At 43.7% G+C, this 14,980-nt stretch overlaps 1 protein-coding gene across 1 annotated transcript in view; it reads left to right on the top strand.

Moving 5' to 3' along the window:
* Positions 1 to 14,980, top strand: part of CASD1 (CAS1 domain sialic acid O acetyltransferase 1) — a 256,795-nt gene that overhangs the window by 39,300 nt on the left and 202,515 nt on the right. Inside the window, exons 2-3 of the mRNA XM_078663740.1 lie at positions 8,536 to 8,632; positions 14,315 to 14,435. Coding sequence (XP_078519866.1) covers positions 8,536 to 8,632; positions 14,315 to 14,435 — 218 coding nt within the window. The remainder of the gene's footprint in view (positions 1 to 8,535; positions 8,633 to 14,314; positions 14,436 to 14,980) is intronic.

Below are 14,980 nucleotides of genomic sequence, written 5' to 3'. Positions count from 1 at the left end.
ACATCCATTGCTCTCCGTCTGCTGCCGGATCAATACTGCGACCTCATTTAAAAATAAACAGGGACGCTGCAAGTAGGTCGAGTTTACTTTTGATATAGGATTCACTGCGGGGAACAGGGAGCTCTGCTTGACCTCCTGCCTCGCGCATGCCACCCGGCAATATTTCTTCGCTATTCTCAGAAGGAAGCTTCATCTAAAGTGTGCTACCGGGCTGACTCTATTTATTGGTGTACAGGGGAAGCCTCGCTTTAATTACGATATATGCATGCCGGTGCATACTCGAGCTCTCGCAGCTGAGCATGATTAATGCTCCGACGCCTTGCGTCTTTTGTTCTTTCTCTCTTCCTTCATCCGCGCGCTCTTGCAGGTTGCACAGCTCTGTCCTCGTGAAGTTCCCAAACTCGCTAACCTCTGCGTACAGCATCCGCTACTTACAAGTATGTAGTGATGATGACAAGAGCAACTAATATACAAAGATGTTTATTTGCTATCTAAGCTGTGAAATTGTTTTTATTCAAACATACGTGATGACAAACTCAACAGGTGTTTCAAGTTCAAAGCAATCACGAGTCCCCGAACGTTCTGATTTTCGTTGGCTCAAAGTGCCATGTGCTTCAATTTAAGAGAGAAACTGAACCTCCTGTGAGCCATTGTTACAAAATGGCGCATTATTTAATACTCATAGGATGGGGTAGAACAGCTGCACGGAAGAACAGAGAAAGATGGATTCCCATTGCGCTTATTAATGTGAAAAGCCTCTAATTCATTGACAATACAAACATTTATGTGTGCCATTGAGTTAAGCTATGTTATATTACTGTGTCCTAGGAATCAACTTCCTCTTAAGATAACCTAACACCACTATTTAGGTGCACGATACTCACTGACAAGAAAGAATGCATAAGACATCAGTGGGTTTTTCAGATCATTCAATAAACACATAGGGCATATGAATGGCTTCCGGAAATACACAAGGTACTAAACAATATGATATGGGTCCGTCCCTCACCTTCAACACCTCACCCTCACTCACCCTCACCCACACTCACCCTCACTCACCCTCAACGCCTCACCCTCACTCACCCTCAACACCTCACACTCACTCACCCTCACCCTCTCTCACCCTCTACCCTCACTCACCCTCAATACCTCACCCTCACTCACCCTCACTCACCCTCACCCTTACTCACCCTCACTCACCCTCACTCACCCTCACCCTCACTCACCCTCACCCTCACTCACCCTCACCCTCACTCACCCTCACCCTCACTCACCCTCACCCTCACTCACCCTCACCCTCCCTCACTCTCACTCACCCTCAACCCCTCACCCTCACTCACCCTCACTCACCCTCACCCTCACTCACCCTCACTCACCCTCACCCACCCTCACCCTCACTCACCCTCACCCACCCTCACTCTCACCCTCCCTCACTCTCACTCACCCTCAACCCCTCACCCTCACTCACCCTCAACCCCTCACTCACCCTCACTCACCCTCACCCACCCTCACCCTCACTCACCCTCAACCCCTCACCCTCACACAGTGCAATAGGTCTCGGAGCATTTGAGTTAGAGCTTTTAGAAATGTTTATGGCTTTTTTTTTTTTATTCTTTAGCATTGGCTACAGGAAACAAAAATGCTAAAGATTTACAAAAAAACCCATAAACAATTCTAAAAGCACTAACTCTAATGCTGCGAGACCTATTGCATTTCCAATGCTTGTTTCCCTTTGAGGCACCCCCACCTCTCTTCTTCTTTGGGATCGCTCCTGGTGTATCCCTGGTGGAGGTGGCGCAACCTCAGCAGCAGTCATCGTAGAAGCGCGAGTGGCTACCCCGCCAGGTACAGTTATTGGTATGTTGACATTGCTTTGTGTCTGCACGCTGGGGGCCCCGTCAGTCCTGGTGTTCAACATATTGTCCGATGTTAGACTACTATTTTGACTTGAGGTCACTAGTTCAATAATAGCATTTGTGTGTTGCTCCGGGATGGCAGCCAACATTAAGTTTCCCAAAGAGGATCGTTTACCGAAGGCTAGATCCTGAGAGAGGCGGCGCTCCGTAAGTTCGATTTCATGCGCCAGTACCGAAGAGGCCCTCGTAATAAATTGGTCAAGTGTCCCGGCCACATAGCCTCCCATTTCAGCCTTCCTCCCCTTCCCTACACGTCCAGCCATATTAGACTTGTTGGAATACTGAGGTTGTACAGATAAAATGATTTAAGAAACACACACAAGTGAATGAACTTACTTTGCCTTTCAAATTTTCGACGTTAGAGGGGGGGCCCAGCTCCTCCAGCCTCCAATGGGCTCAAACGGGCCCGCCATTGGCCCGGGCTTTGCCTGGCGCATGCCCGCGCGCGTCCCGCAAAGCGGGGACCGTGAGGAGTGTTGTAGCGCTTGTGGGCGGGCGCAAGTGTGCTCAGGGCTCCTGGACCTTGGAATCCCGTCGATGTAAGGGTGGAATGTAGCCCCAAACAGCGTTCCTCTCCTACGAAATTCAAACCACAGATGCGACAAAGATTCTGACCCACTTTGCCGACTATAGGTTTTTTAGAATAGCTTTTTTTAAATTGTTTAACTTAATATTTATTGTTAGATATATATCCTTCACATGCGATCTAGATCCTGATTCAGTTTTGATTGCTTTTTGGCGCATCAACACAAAGTGATACAAAAGGGGATGATGGACCGAGCGTTTGAGCCAATCAAACACTCGCCCCCAGTCAACTGATCTGGGTTTAATCCATCACCATTCTTTAGCTCACTCAGCCACCCCAGTTCAGACATCAACACAAAGTTCCTCCTGGGCAGTGAGCTTAATAAATGCAAAGTGTTTCTTCAGTTTAATGCTTGTTTGGGGTAGAAGTAGCTTTTGGTAGGTGCATAAAATGTCAATGCTTCAGTTCGGTCTTTGTAGTGCTTACTACATTTATTTATATTTAACGTATTTATGAAGTATTTTTTATTTCTGTGGTGTCATACTATTCTCCATAATGCCAAAAAGGCCATTTGCTGGGATATTGGAATCATTTTGGGTCTAATTCTTCAGATTGTGAGGGATTTGTACCCCTTTTGCCAAACCCGTTTAAGTAATGAATTTCTCTCTACTCCCCTTTACCATGGGTCCAATACAAGGTGGGGAGTGACCTTTCTTACTCCATGCTGCATACTCTTGTTGTTTAACCCTTTCCAAGGAAGATGTGCACAACATGAAGAACCACAGAGTTCTGCATAGGTAATATATAAGGTGATATTTCTCTATGTGAGGAGGTTGACCTGTTATCTCTTCTCTGTGAGCTCAATTCCCTAGTATTGTGAATTGATAAATGATTGTTGTGTAGTGTCACTTGGACGGTAAAATCTCCAGAAAGTGGATTTACTTTTACCCCTGCATGCAATAGTGTATCTATCCCTGATTTGCCTTTAGCTTATTAAGACCACAAACTTGCATATTTAGACGTCTGGATCCAAAACTATTTGCCTCACTGCTTAGGCTGAGACCTGTTCATTACACACATTTTTTAGCAGGACTTCTCTGCTGGAATGTTTTTCCTCTTTATTATACAACATGAATATCAATGAGATGAATCCCATCCCGAAACTGATTTGTTTGTTCAAGTGACTTTAAGAGGCGTCCCTTCCAATGTCTTGGCAGCTTGTCGGGCAGATCTGTGTAGACTAGTGGAGAGCCGTACACCCTAATGTTAATTGGTCCCATCTAGTAGTCTGTTTAATTTAGGATGCGCGATGTGTGATGCTCTCTGATAATGACTTGTCAACACAATCTAGTCTACAGCAGATCTCGTTAAACAGAGCTCTAAACTCACATGTATTACAATCCAGGTAGGGCAGTAGTTTCATATCATGATTTCCCAGCAGCACTTAGTACTACACAGTGTCCCACTCACAGAAGTACATGCAATGGAATATGCATGCTAAATAAACCACATGGCACCAAGTAATCTTGATGCGATCTTCAGTCACACATCAAACACTGTGGCAGTGATTAATATGTGTTTAATGGAAACTGTAGCAGAACCAAAAATGCTCTACTGAAATTGCAGCCTCACAAACCAAATCAGAATCTGGCTGTTGATGGACTCATTCAAACACAGGGTAAGAGTGTTGGACACCAGATGCAGGGGCGTAGCTCCGGGGGATAGAGGGGGGGGTTGGGTTGGGTTGGGTGTCATTCCCCGTTAAAACATTTATTTTGTAGTCAATAGTTGGGTACAAATGCTTTCAGTTGAGTAGTGTGTAGTGTCTGTTGAATTTCACCTGGGATTTTTACTTTCCCACACTGCTGTCAAAACGCACACACTCTAGTCTATGTTTTTAAGGCCTTAATATGTTGATTAGTTTGAAAAAGATTGCGATTTAATTACCCCTAACAATCCACACTCTTCTGTCTTTCCACTGCCCCTCTCATATTCTGCTTCTCATTCAACGTGTTTCAACAAGACTTCATAGTGTGCTTGTTGGGGAATCTGAAGCTCATACCCCCGATCATATTGACCAAGCTACTGTGCCAGACACTCCAGCAATGAGCCACTGGCAGACAGATTCCCTGAGGTAACCATCATCATATGCCATCTCTTCATCCCACATGAACCAGCAGGAGATTTTGTGGAGCTGAAGAGAACCAGATTTTTGAGCTTACGGTCAGCAGTTTGTGGTTTAAGCATAGCTGGTGGCCACTCTAAACCTACCAACCCAAGTGGATGAAAAGACATTTGATGAGCACTGCTCCTGTGTCCTGGTAGTAAGAGGAATGTTGTCTCAGTCATAGTGTATAACTGGAATGCTTCTTGTGTTCTCTCACGTGGATCTCTGGAAAGTCCAGGTATCAGAACAAGTCATATCGGGTGTAAGTAAGGTCAGCCTCGTACATTTGGCTCCTAGGCTACCTAATTTATCAGCATGTTGTGGTTGAGGTGACTGACCACTTTTGGGCTCTTGGGGAGGTGAGAGAAACCCCTACAATAAACAGGTTTGGTAGCATTATATCAGGCCACAGACAAATTGATAGAAGAACATATCTTTTCCTTTGTAGGTCACTAGGGATAAAGTGAATTCGGAGTGAGTTTGTGCACCTTGTGTGGGTGATTACTGTGTTACTATACTTGGCTATCCATGGCACCCACTGTGTAAACATGTTGATTTATCCCACTTGCATGCAAGATCACCACAGCACATACCTCCTTGATCTGTTTTGATGTATTATAAGGATTTGTAAAGACTGTCACCTGCACTTCCTGATGCTGGTAAACATGTGACCAGTTACTAATCAAAGTAGGAGAAGAGAATTATTGAAGAGCCAGGTTATCGATAGCTTTCTGAAGATGAGAGAGGTTGTGAGTGGACATGATGATGAGACAATACATTTTTTTAGCAACAGTGACAAAAAGACTTTCTTGTAGAAGGGGGCTCTATACAAAGGGGAAATATGGGGTAGTGGTTGATTAGTGGGTCGTTTGGAATGGCATGGAGCATGCCAACTGAATCTGGATTCTAAAAATAGAGGAGAAGAGGAGTACATTACTTAATGGATGAATGTTAGGGATTTTATATTTATATCATTCCTAATAAAGCCAATGCAGGCAATGATGAGATGAAGAAATATATTGTTATTTCTCACAAACTAATCCTCCCGCATTTTGATTGTATGTGGTATTTTTAAAACGTGAATTTAGCCTTAAGGCAGTGGGGCACTGTACAGCGACAAAGCCAAATAAACAGTTAATGAGGGTTTGTAGACGTAACTGGGTATTGTTACTGCAGTGTGGTGTAGAGTTTGTTTACAGAGGTGCTTCTTCCACTATTTCCTAAACTACTAAACTGTAGTAGGGTGGGGGTGGTTCTGATGAATATGAGAGTGCTGCTACAGATCCTGCAACCATAGACTGTGGAGGCCTAGTGCTTTTTTTTTTTACAATTTTGCACTTCTAGTGTTTTTGATTCAGCCGCAGAAAGTTGAGGATATTCTCAGAAGCCCCAACGTAGAGACTATTGCCATAGTCTTATCATGACTGTGTAAAAGCATTGAACATTTGCATGTTGTACTAAGAGTCAAGAAATGGTAGAATACGATCAAGAATTTTATGTGGTAGAAACATAATCTGCCTACTGCTACTTGCTACTCTAAGGTTATTTTTTCATCCAGGGTGATGCCAAAGTTACCATCTGTTTCAGCCGGGTAACACCGGGTGTCCATTAAAAGTGGCTATTCTATAGCATTTCAGTAAGGAGAACATCCATCTGTTAAGAGAACCTGTGGTGGTGAATTTAAAATAATGTTTAGTCTTCCACCATCAAACTGCTGTTAGACAATATATGAAGTGGCAAGAAGATAGTGCGAAATGGGGAGATTTTGGTTGCATCAAGTTAAATAGAATCAGAGCATGGTCTGCATCTATATAAAACGTTGAACTAAGTGTGTGCAACAGATGGGCAAGAAATTGCATATATATATTAAAAAGAAGTGGCGACAAGGTTACTTCTTGAGAGATGCCCTTTTCCCGTCCTGAAGACTGTTGAATAGAATTGCACTAGGACTTATCTTTTAGACCTTGTTGTTATAAAAGAGGACTAATTTGTAATAAAAAAAATGTGAGACATCAAGCTTTTTATTTAATTATTCAGATGTTTATAAGCATATTATTGTATCTTACTGAGTTCTTCTCTTCAGTAATACTAAACCAAAATATAGGAAAAATATAATCTTCAGAAGTAAACAATCATTGCAGGGCACGGTTTAGGGTTTACCACAGGTGCCCAATATATATCTCCTGACTCGGGGCGTTAATGTAGTTAATATCTTGCCCTGCTTGCTGTTGATCATTTGGGCCCTGCATTGTATTGAATATTCTAATGTGCTAAGCAGTCGGAAACCACAGGGTTTTATCTACTGCCGTCTCTTTTATTCAAAGCAATTTCACGTTTTACATAAAAATGAACAGTATTGATTCGTATCACGTGCTAAAGAGCGGCCTCGCCTTAAAACCTGCAGTTAGTGTTATAGCTGACGTAGCAACCTCTGTGTAAATCTAGACACGGAGCCGACGTGTGCGGAAAGGCAGCCACGTTAGTATGCTTTGCATGGGAGGAACCAGCAGGTGTGGTCGATCAAGGCAAAGGTCGAACTTTAAAGGAAGCTACAAAAAAGAGGCGGGAAGGTTTGCTGCAACTTTGAAATATAAATACATTTAGAAGAAAATGTGCGGAGAAAAATGTTTACAAAGAGCCTCAATTTCTTAGCGCAAAAAACACTAAATGCAGTAGGAAGTGAAAATGTACAAAACAAGGCTACTTCACCAGCTTTTGTACTTCATCGACAGTACACCTTAGACTCTTCCAGCACCATTCGAGACAAAACACAGCTCAAAGCCATGTAGTTGGCTAAGCTTTTGCAAACTCGAACATCTAGAAGAAGTTTACATAATCTACATGAACCTAAAAGGTATTAAAACACAGGAGCAGAGATGCCCATCTGCAACCGAAGAATGGACAACCATGCATCGCAGCAGAAGTAACACAGTGCACAAATAGTTCCATACAGATAAATAATGCCATCTAGCCGCCCAATGTCCATCATAGTTCTTAACTAAACAATGCGTTAGACTCCTCCAACCTTGCAGCCCACTATTCAGTATTTACTACTGAAATCATTCAACACACAACCAAACACAAAATCAACTCTTCTCTTTGACTCTAAAGAGAGACCCAGAACCCTAAAGGCTGTTCAGATTCTGAAAGTACTTCGGGACCATACAATCGGTGCAAATTATATTTATAAAAGTACTTGAACATAAAATAAGTGCAACAGTTGATAGGTATTTAGGTCTGTGAGTGAACGGAGGCTTGGACTCCCAGGAGAGTTCGAAATTCAGCAATTATGAAGTCATTCACTTCAGTTCATGAATCTGCATTAGGTTTGTAAATAGCCGAGGTTAAGGCCCTTGTCTTGTGAACTAACCTGTCTCCTTGTTACTTTTAGTAGTCTTGCACATGCTTTAGTCAACACATTCGATTGTCGCGATCTGTGCAGTGCAAATGCCCACATTTACTCAGGTGCATCCTTCACCGATGTATCTTGATGCACCGTAGCAGATGGATTGCTCAGAAATGTAATTCGTAAGTTAACTGGTCGGATGTGATATGCATTGCATTTCTGAGTCATGTTAAGATTATGGAAATCTTAAATTAATGCATCGTGAACCCTTTCACCATTGACCCACTAGTCAACAGGTACAAGATGGTAAGCACTGGAAGCAAGAGTGCAGTCAGCCTTTTCCCTGCTCATGCAAAGCTTCTCTAATCTTTTGACCGGGCAATCTGACATTTTACCAAAGTCGTCATGTCAACGTATTCCTTCTAGCTCTTCCAACAGGAATTAGGACATTCCTTCTGCAGTAGTAGAGTTTAATTAATTCTGGTTTGAAGTGAAGTATATAGTATAGTTGTCATGATCACACATGTGCACTCTGTCTATAAATCGGACAGTTCACCTTACCTTCGTTTTTCTTCCACAGGGGAGGATACATGTGAGCAGCTACTTTCCAGCGGCAGGTTCCTTGGGGGAAATGTATGGCAACCTCAGAGCTGTATGATGCACAAATATAAAACCAGGTAAGTGTGTGGCGGTACAAATACCACAAGGCCGAGGAGGGCTGCCACTTATAAGACTACATTTGCATTGCCAGTGTGGACGAAAATTAAACTGCGTTTTTTGTCATATCCGACTGAAGACCTGCTAAAGCTATGTTATCTAAAGACTTCGAAATTTAACAACTGTAGGTATTTACACCTCAAAAAACTCGTCAGTGTGGATGCAGTTTTTCCAAATAACACCACTCCATTTATGTGTAAAACAGATGCTTTGTGACCCATCAAACGGAAGCTGTGTTAATTTGAGTAGTAACTGTCCACGTCGGATGAAACTTGCACAGTCAGTAGGTACAGTAATAGCAGTTGGTGTATCCTTTGCCCTGACCAGTGAAGTGGTTTACAGCACGTTTTCTAATAATGAGTACCCAGTTGCTGAGTTGTGCATCAGGGGAAAAGTTGGAGGTACTAGCGTTTGTGATGTGAATAGTCCGCTGCAATATGTTTGAGCCAGGGCATCGATCTTTGCCATCAGAGACTTGACCTGCATGTAGCTAATGTGCCATGAACTACAAAGGATAATAATAAATACTGTTTCCAAACATCTGTACTGCAGGATGAGTCTCTACCATTAATGATTGTAATAATCCCCAGTTAGCCTCAGCCACAGTTAATCCTCACTTGTATGGAGGGAGTCTCAGAAATCATTGTTGTCACTTCAGAGACCTGACTTTTGGGTTCCAATATTGGATCTTGAGGCCCGTGACTTCGGAGAGAAATTCCAGACATCCACCGTAGAGAAGATCTGACTGCTGAGGGCACGTCTTCAAATGAATCCACTCTGTGGTGAACTCCTGAAAGTCGAGCTGGGAAGACTCCAGGGGTCTATTACAGAACATGCCCCAGGGATGCAACAGGCGTTAGCACCCAATTTGCACCCCCGGGCAGGGCTTCAAGTGGGGAAAAAAACCTGTTGGGACTCTAAAAGGGGTGTGACAAATTTCTTAAAGGGGTGTGGCCAATCCACATATGGGCGTGGTCTAAATCAAGATAACTAGCATTGTGTGCTTAAGAAAATCATGATGTCGCATCCAGAAAAGGATAATAAAATAGGCAACAATGTATATTTATTAAGTATACGCCATAAAATACCAAACACTTTACCAAAGTGGTGGGAGGAGTAGCACCTGGGTTTCAATAGGGCAGTGCCTGCCTGCACAATGCTGGCTCCACCTCCTGCGGTGCGTCTGATGGCCATGACCACACTCACAAAGGAAGCAGAGGTGCACTGGCAGAGTGCACCCATCTGCATGTAGAGTACATGCAGATGGGTCTATTCAGCCTTGTGCTGACTCAGCCAGCCTCCTGGAGCCGCCCCCTGCCCCTGTCACTCACAAACCAGACAGTCAGTACACAACCAAGCAGAGGCACACAGAAAGGTTGAAGAGGAAAATAGCCACTTTCTAAAAGTGCTATTTCCAAACTTAGAATTTAAAAACCATCTTCACTAAAGGATGTGTTATTAAATTCTGAGTTCAGGGATACCCCATTCCATATGTCTATCTTGCCATTATTGGAATATATGCAGGTAAATATGTTACACAACAGCATTCCCCATGTAATCCTATGGGCAAGATAGCCTTTCAATAGTGAAAAACGAAATTGGCAGTATTTCACTATCAAGACATGTTACCCACACTGGCAACACCAAACAAAAACCGGGACGTCTGGTCACCCTACCTTTGCCCTTTGAGGCCCGAAAATAGAGCCCCCTAGAGACCCCTTTCGAGGCCCTGCCCAAAAAACTGGGGGGGGGCTCAGACCCCCACAGACTCCCAGCATTTAAAGCCCTGCCCCGGGGTATGTTGGTATTACAGAAGGGGCACAGACACTTGTGAGGCCCCTTCTGTAATACTGAAATTACTGACGCAGATGTAGCACCAGCACTTTCTTAAGAGGGCATTCCCTCTTTTGCTTGGGGGTGGTGCCCCACGCAAATGAGGGAATCCCTTTGCCTTTGTGTTTGCGCCATAGTATAGACGCGGGCACAGAGGCAAAAAAGCTGTCAGGGGAACGCAATGACAGTGCACCACTTAAAAGGTGGGGCAGTGCACCACATAAAAGGGGGCGCACTGTCAGTCCGCCCACCCCCTGATGGAGCCCTCTGGAGGGTGAAAAGGGGTCCCATTGACCCCCCCCCAGACATTCCCTTGCAGGCGGTTGGAGTCACTCACTGCACCCACCTGCAAGGGGAACTCTAATCCCCCTTAAAAGTGCAGGCGGGTTGCTGCATAAACTGTGAAACACGGAGCGGCTTCAAAGCAGCTGCTCCATTTTTCACATGAATGCGCAACCCCCAGGGCAGCACGACTTTGCTGCAGCCCTGGTGACAGCGCATTCAATATAATATGGTGCACTCTCCTAGTTAGCGCCGGTGTGCTCGCTGCTAATATGGAGAGTGCACCATATTCTATAAAACGGACCTTGGACTCTGTTAGCAGCACATGACTGTACCAATTGCTGCATGCATACTATACAAACCCTCCCATTAACATATTTTCAGCTTCATCATCTTTCTCTGTTTTGGACCACTTCCTTTCAATGCGTTTACTGCATCAGGGATATCAAGAAGGATACGGCTGTGCGCACTTCTTCTTGTTTCAGACTGTACATAACTAGAGCAACAGGGCCTTACATGGTTTCTAACTGTACAACACTGCTCATGGTCATGACAGTAGTAAAGCTCAGAATGCATTTTTGGGCTACATCCTAATAAGTCGGTGCTAGAAGCTCTTTGGTCCAAAACAAACATCTAGAAATACAACTGGTGCGCCCTTTTAGGATACTCATTACCATTAACATACCCCCAGCCTAAAGGTTTTGAGAAGTGAGGCAGCTATTGTAGGGCCATGCATCTTAGTATTAAGAGTGTGAGAAATATAATTCATCTCAAAATATCGTGACTAAAGTCTTCCTGGCCACTTAGTTGAAAGAGTCTGGGCCCTCACCATAGAAGAAAGATGGATATCACGTCACGTGTGTTTGGCGACGACTGATGTGAGCTGTGTTTCTGTGAAAGCAGATACTTTTAGACTGGGGTCGTGGGATGTCGAAATGAAACAAAAGTTTATTTATGGCATTGCTAAATGCATTGAAACCAAGAGCCTCACTCTCAGTGAGGCTACCGTAACCACAGTCTTCGTATTCCATCTCCCTGCAATAGTTCTATGTCGTGTAAATTGTTGTGTGAAGAGGGGCCAAAGTATGCCTCAGTCCTGACCACGACTGCACAGCTGCGCCAGAAAAGATAAGCTCGTACTTGAGGCAAGAAAGCATGTCTGCCACACAGTCTAAGATGCGGCCATTTTCACAATTTTCAGCATGACCTATCAGTAAAAGCACATAAAGGTCACACTCAGACTGGATACTGGCACACTGTTGCTTGGCAACAAATACATCTGCCATTTACTTTGGAAAAACGGTCATGCAAACATGTCATCTGTGTTTATATCAAGGAGACCTGCCTAGTTCAAGTCAAGCATACTCAGTGACATTCTTGCATAGAATTCTACTTCAGAAAACCCCCCACAATTCTAAGGCTAAACGGTGGGGATGGGCTAATGCCTATTGGAGTGTTTTGGGAGGGCAGTTCTATTTGTGTATGCAAAAAAAAGGAGGAGGTTGATTTTTCAGCGAAAACTGTCTGGCGCCTCACAATACATATACAGTATTTCCAGCTGAAATATTTGTTTTGTTGTGATGCACCTTAAACTGCATCTACGATTATGTAGTCAATAGTTGCATATTCGTGTTTCCAGACATTTGTTTGAAAGGCAATTGAGAGCTTCCCGAATGTGTGCTGTGGTAGCCAGGCTATATTTGTTGTTGATAGTGAGACGAGCGTAGTGCATCAGCCATCTGAAATGCATTTGGAACTTATTCAGGAACCCAGAGCATCACAACAGTGGTGGGTTTGAAGCTTAATCATAATTTACCAGTCGTCTCTATTAGAAATAGTTTTAAATAAAATTCAATCAGAGTATGACTTTGGTCAACTTCTTAACGGGGCCGATAAGCCAATTCTTACTCACTGCATGTTCATAGTTTAACTAAATAGTATCTATGGTATTATAAGCTTGTTCTATACGTGAAATGTGCATAATCTTTTAAATGGACTCCGAGAGAAAAATCCAATGCATATATGTATGTATCTCTATTTATATAGCACAAACCTAGCTGCAAAGCAATGGAGCACTATTCATTGTGTGAGGAGATGCAAGGCCCTCTATAAGATCGTGAACATCAAGTGGGGATTACACAAATACATTTTACACTTATTTAGCCACAGGGAAATTAAGTAATTTTCCTGATTCATATGATGTTGAGTCTTGTGCTGAGGCCAGGATTCAAACTAAGGGGCCGATTAGGATGGAGGATGGATCGCCACCGCCATGCAGGCAGTGGCGATCCGTCCGCCATCCGTGCCCATCCGCCACCTATTTCAGCCCCCCCCCCCCTCAATTACAATGGCGGGGGGACCGCGGCGGACGGGAAGACCGTCCGCCGCTTTTCCGCCGGGGTCGCCTTGCCATATTAGGATGTGCTGTGGGCATTGCCTTTCCGTTGCGGCAATGCCGCCACGAAAAGGCATACGGTCTTTGCTTTGGGGGCCCGTTGCGGGCCCCCAGGGTGAAGGAGGGCGTGGGAGGCACCTATGGTACCCCCTGCGTTTCAAAATACAACATGGCAGGCACCGCGCAGTGCCTGTCATGTTGTGCTTTGAAACGCACGACATGCATTTTTAGCATTGAGGCGGGCGGGGCTTTTAGCACCGCACGCCGCAATGTTAAAAATGCGGGAGGCACCCGCCACTGTGGCGGGTGCATCCTAATTCGAGGCACGGGACCTCCGCCCCTGTGGTGGACGGTCCCGTTTTCCGACAGGATGGCGGACGGACTTTGTCTGTCCGCCATCCTAATTGACCCCTAAGTTCTCGAGCTTCCAAAGGCGGCAATGTCAGCCATTAGGCCACAGCTCTTCCCTTGACCAACATAAGGCATAGAAACTTAACATCTTGCAATTTCAACCAATAAGAAACAGTATAATGCACTTTATGTTGTCGGTCACAATCCAATCCTATCCGTAATGTTGGCAAATAAAATTAATATTTGATTGATCTAACTTATGATTCATGTTAAAAAGTATATCATATTTTTATCGTCTCAGTCCTTGTCCACAGTAAACCGAGAAGCAGTTATAAACTTCTCATGATTAAACACCAATCATCAGAGATCTGCTACTCTTTGATGCTCACTATTACTTGACGTAGCATTACATTGTGTGTGAGAAAACTTAATTGGTAATACCACATCCAGTTTTAATGATCCTGCACAGTATGGTAATTCAAGTGGGCTGTGTTCCTACACCCTTATATGTTTTAACCCCTTGCATGCTTCGGACTGGTTCCGGCCGTCCGACGCTATGGTGGGCATCAGCCGTCCGATCTGTGTATGCATGGAATTTTGCCGCACCGCAGCAAAATTCCGGCCGCGCCCAAGGCATTAAACAAAGTAATGGGTAAAACACATAGAAAGTAGGTTTCTGTCTATTTTACACAAATGAGTAGTGAAGCCTATCAGCAAATGTGAGATCCATATATGTTGTCCATTTCTTCATCCAACTACTGTGTTCCTTATTCTGTTTCAGTGAAGCGAAAAATTGTCTCGCGGATAAGCACATTATATTCATAGGAGATTCAAGAATTCGTCAATTGTTCTATTCTTTCGTAAAACTTATTAATCCTGAAGTCAAGGAAGAAGGAGTCAAGGTAAACGTTGTTCAGTATGTGTATTTCTTTTATTTTTTTATGCAGTTTGATTATTGCTCACATCGTTTATTACTTTTTTTTTCTTTTAATGTGTTTTTATCTGTTCAGTCTTTGTATGCATTCATTTCCAGTACTGTAGATTAGGGTTGTTAAACTATGGAGATGATTGATTCTGTGCGTAAAATAAGGGCTTGACCTGCAACATTATGACTGAGAGTGGACCATGCATCAAAAAAATTATTCCTGGAACTCACTACAGGTTACTCTCCAGAGGCTTGAGCCTGGAGATTGCTAGACAACTGCTAGATGCACTGTTCTTTGCTCTTTGCACGGCGATATCTGGCACTGATAGAGACAATATCCTTTTTACCTGCCTGTTAAACTGTCGATATTTCAGTCTTTTAGCAGGGTTGCATAGCGTAATTTGCACATTCTGTAAGCAGCTCTTACTTTTAAAATTCGAATTTTTAAATAAATCGTTTTTACCTTTTTATTTCTGTATTCTGCTTTGTTGGGGATTGAGGTTCAGCGGCACAGCTTTACTC

The sequence above is a fragment of the Lissotriton helveticus genome, chromosome 10 (genome assembly GCF_964261635.1).
Source record: "Lissotriton helveticus chromosome 10, aLisHel1.1, whole genome shotgun sequence".
Classification (NCBI taxonomy): domain Eukaryota; kingdom Metazoa; phylum Chordata; class Amphibia; order Caudata; family Salamandridae; genus Lissotriton; species Lissotriton helveticus.
The sequence above is the reverse complement of the archived record's forward strand: the minus strand, read 5'-3'. Positions and strand labels throughout refer to the sequence as shown.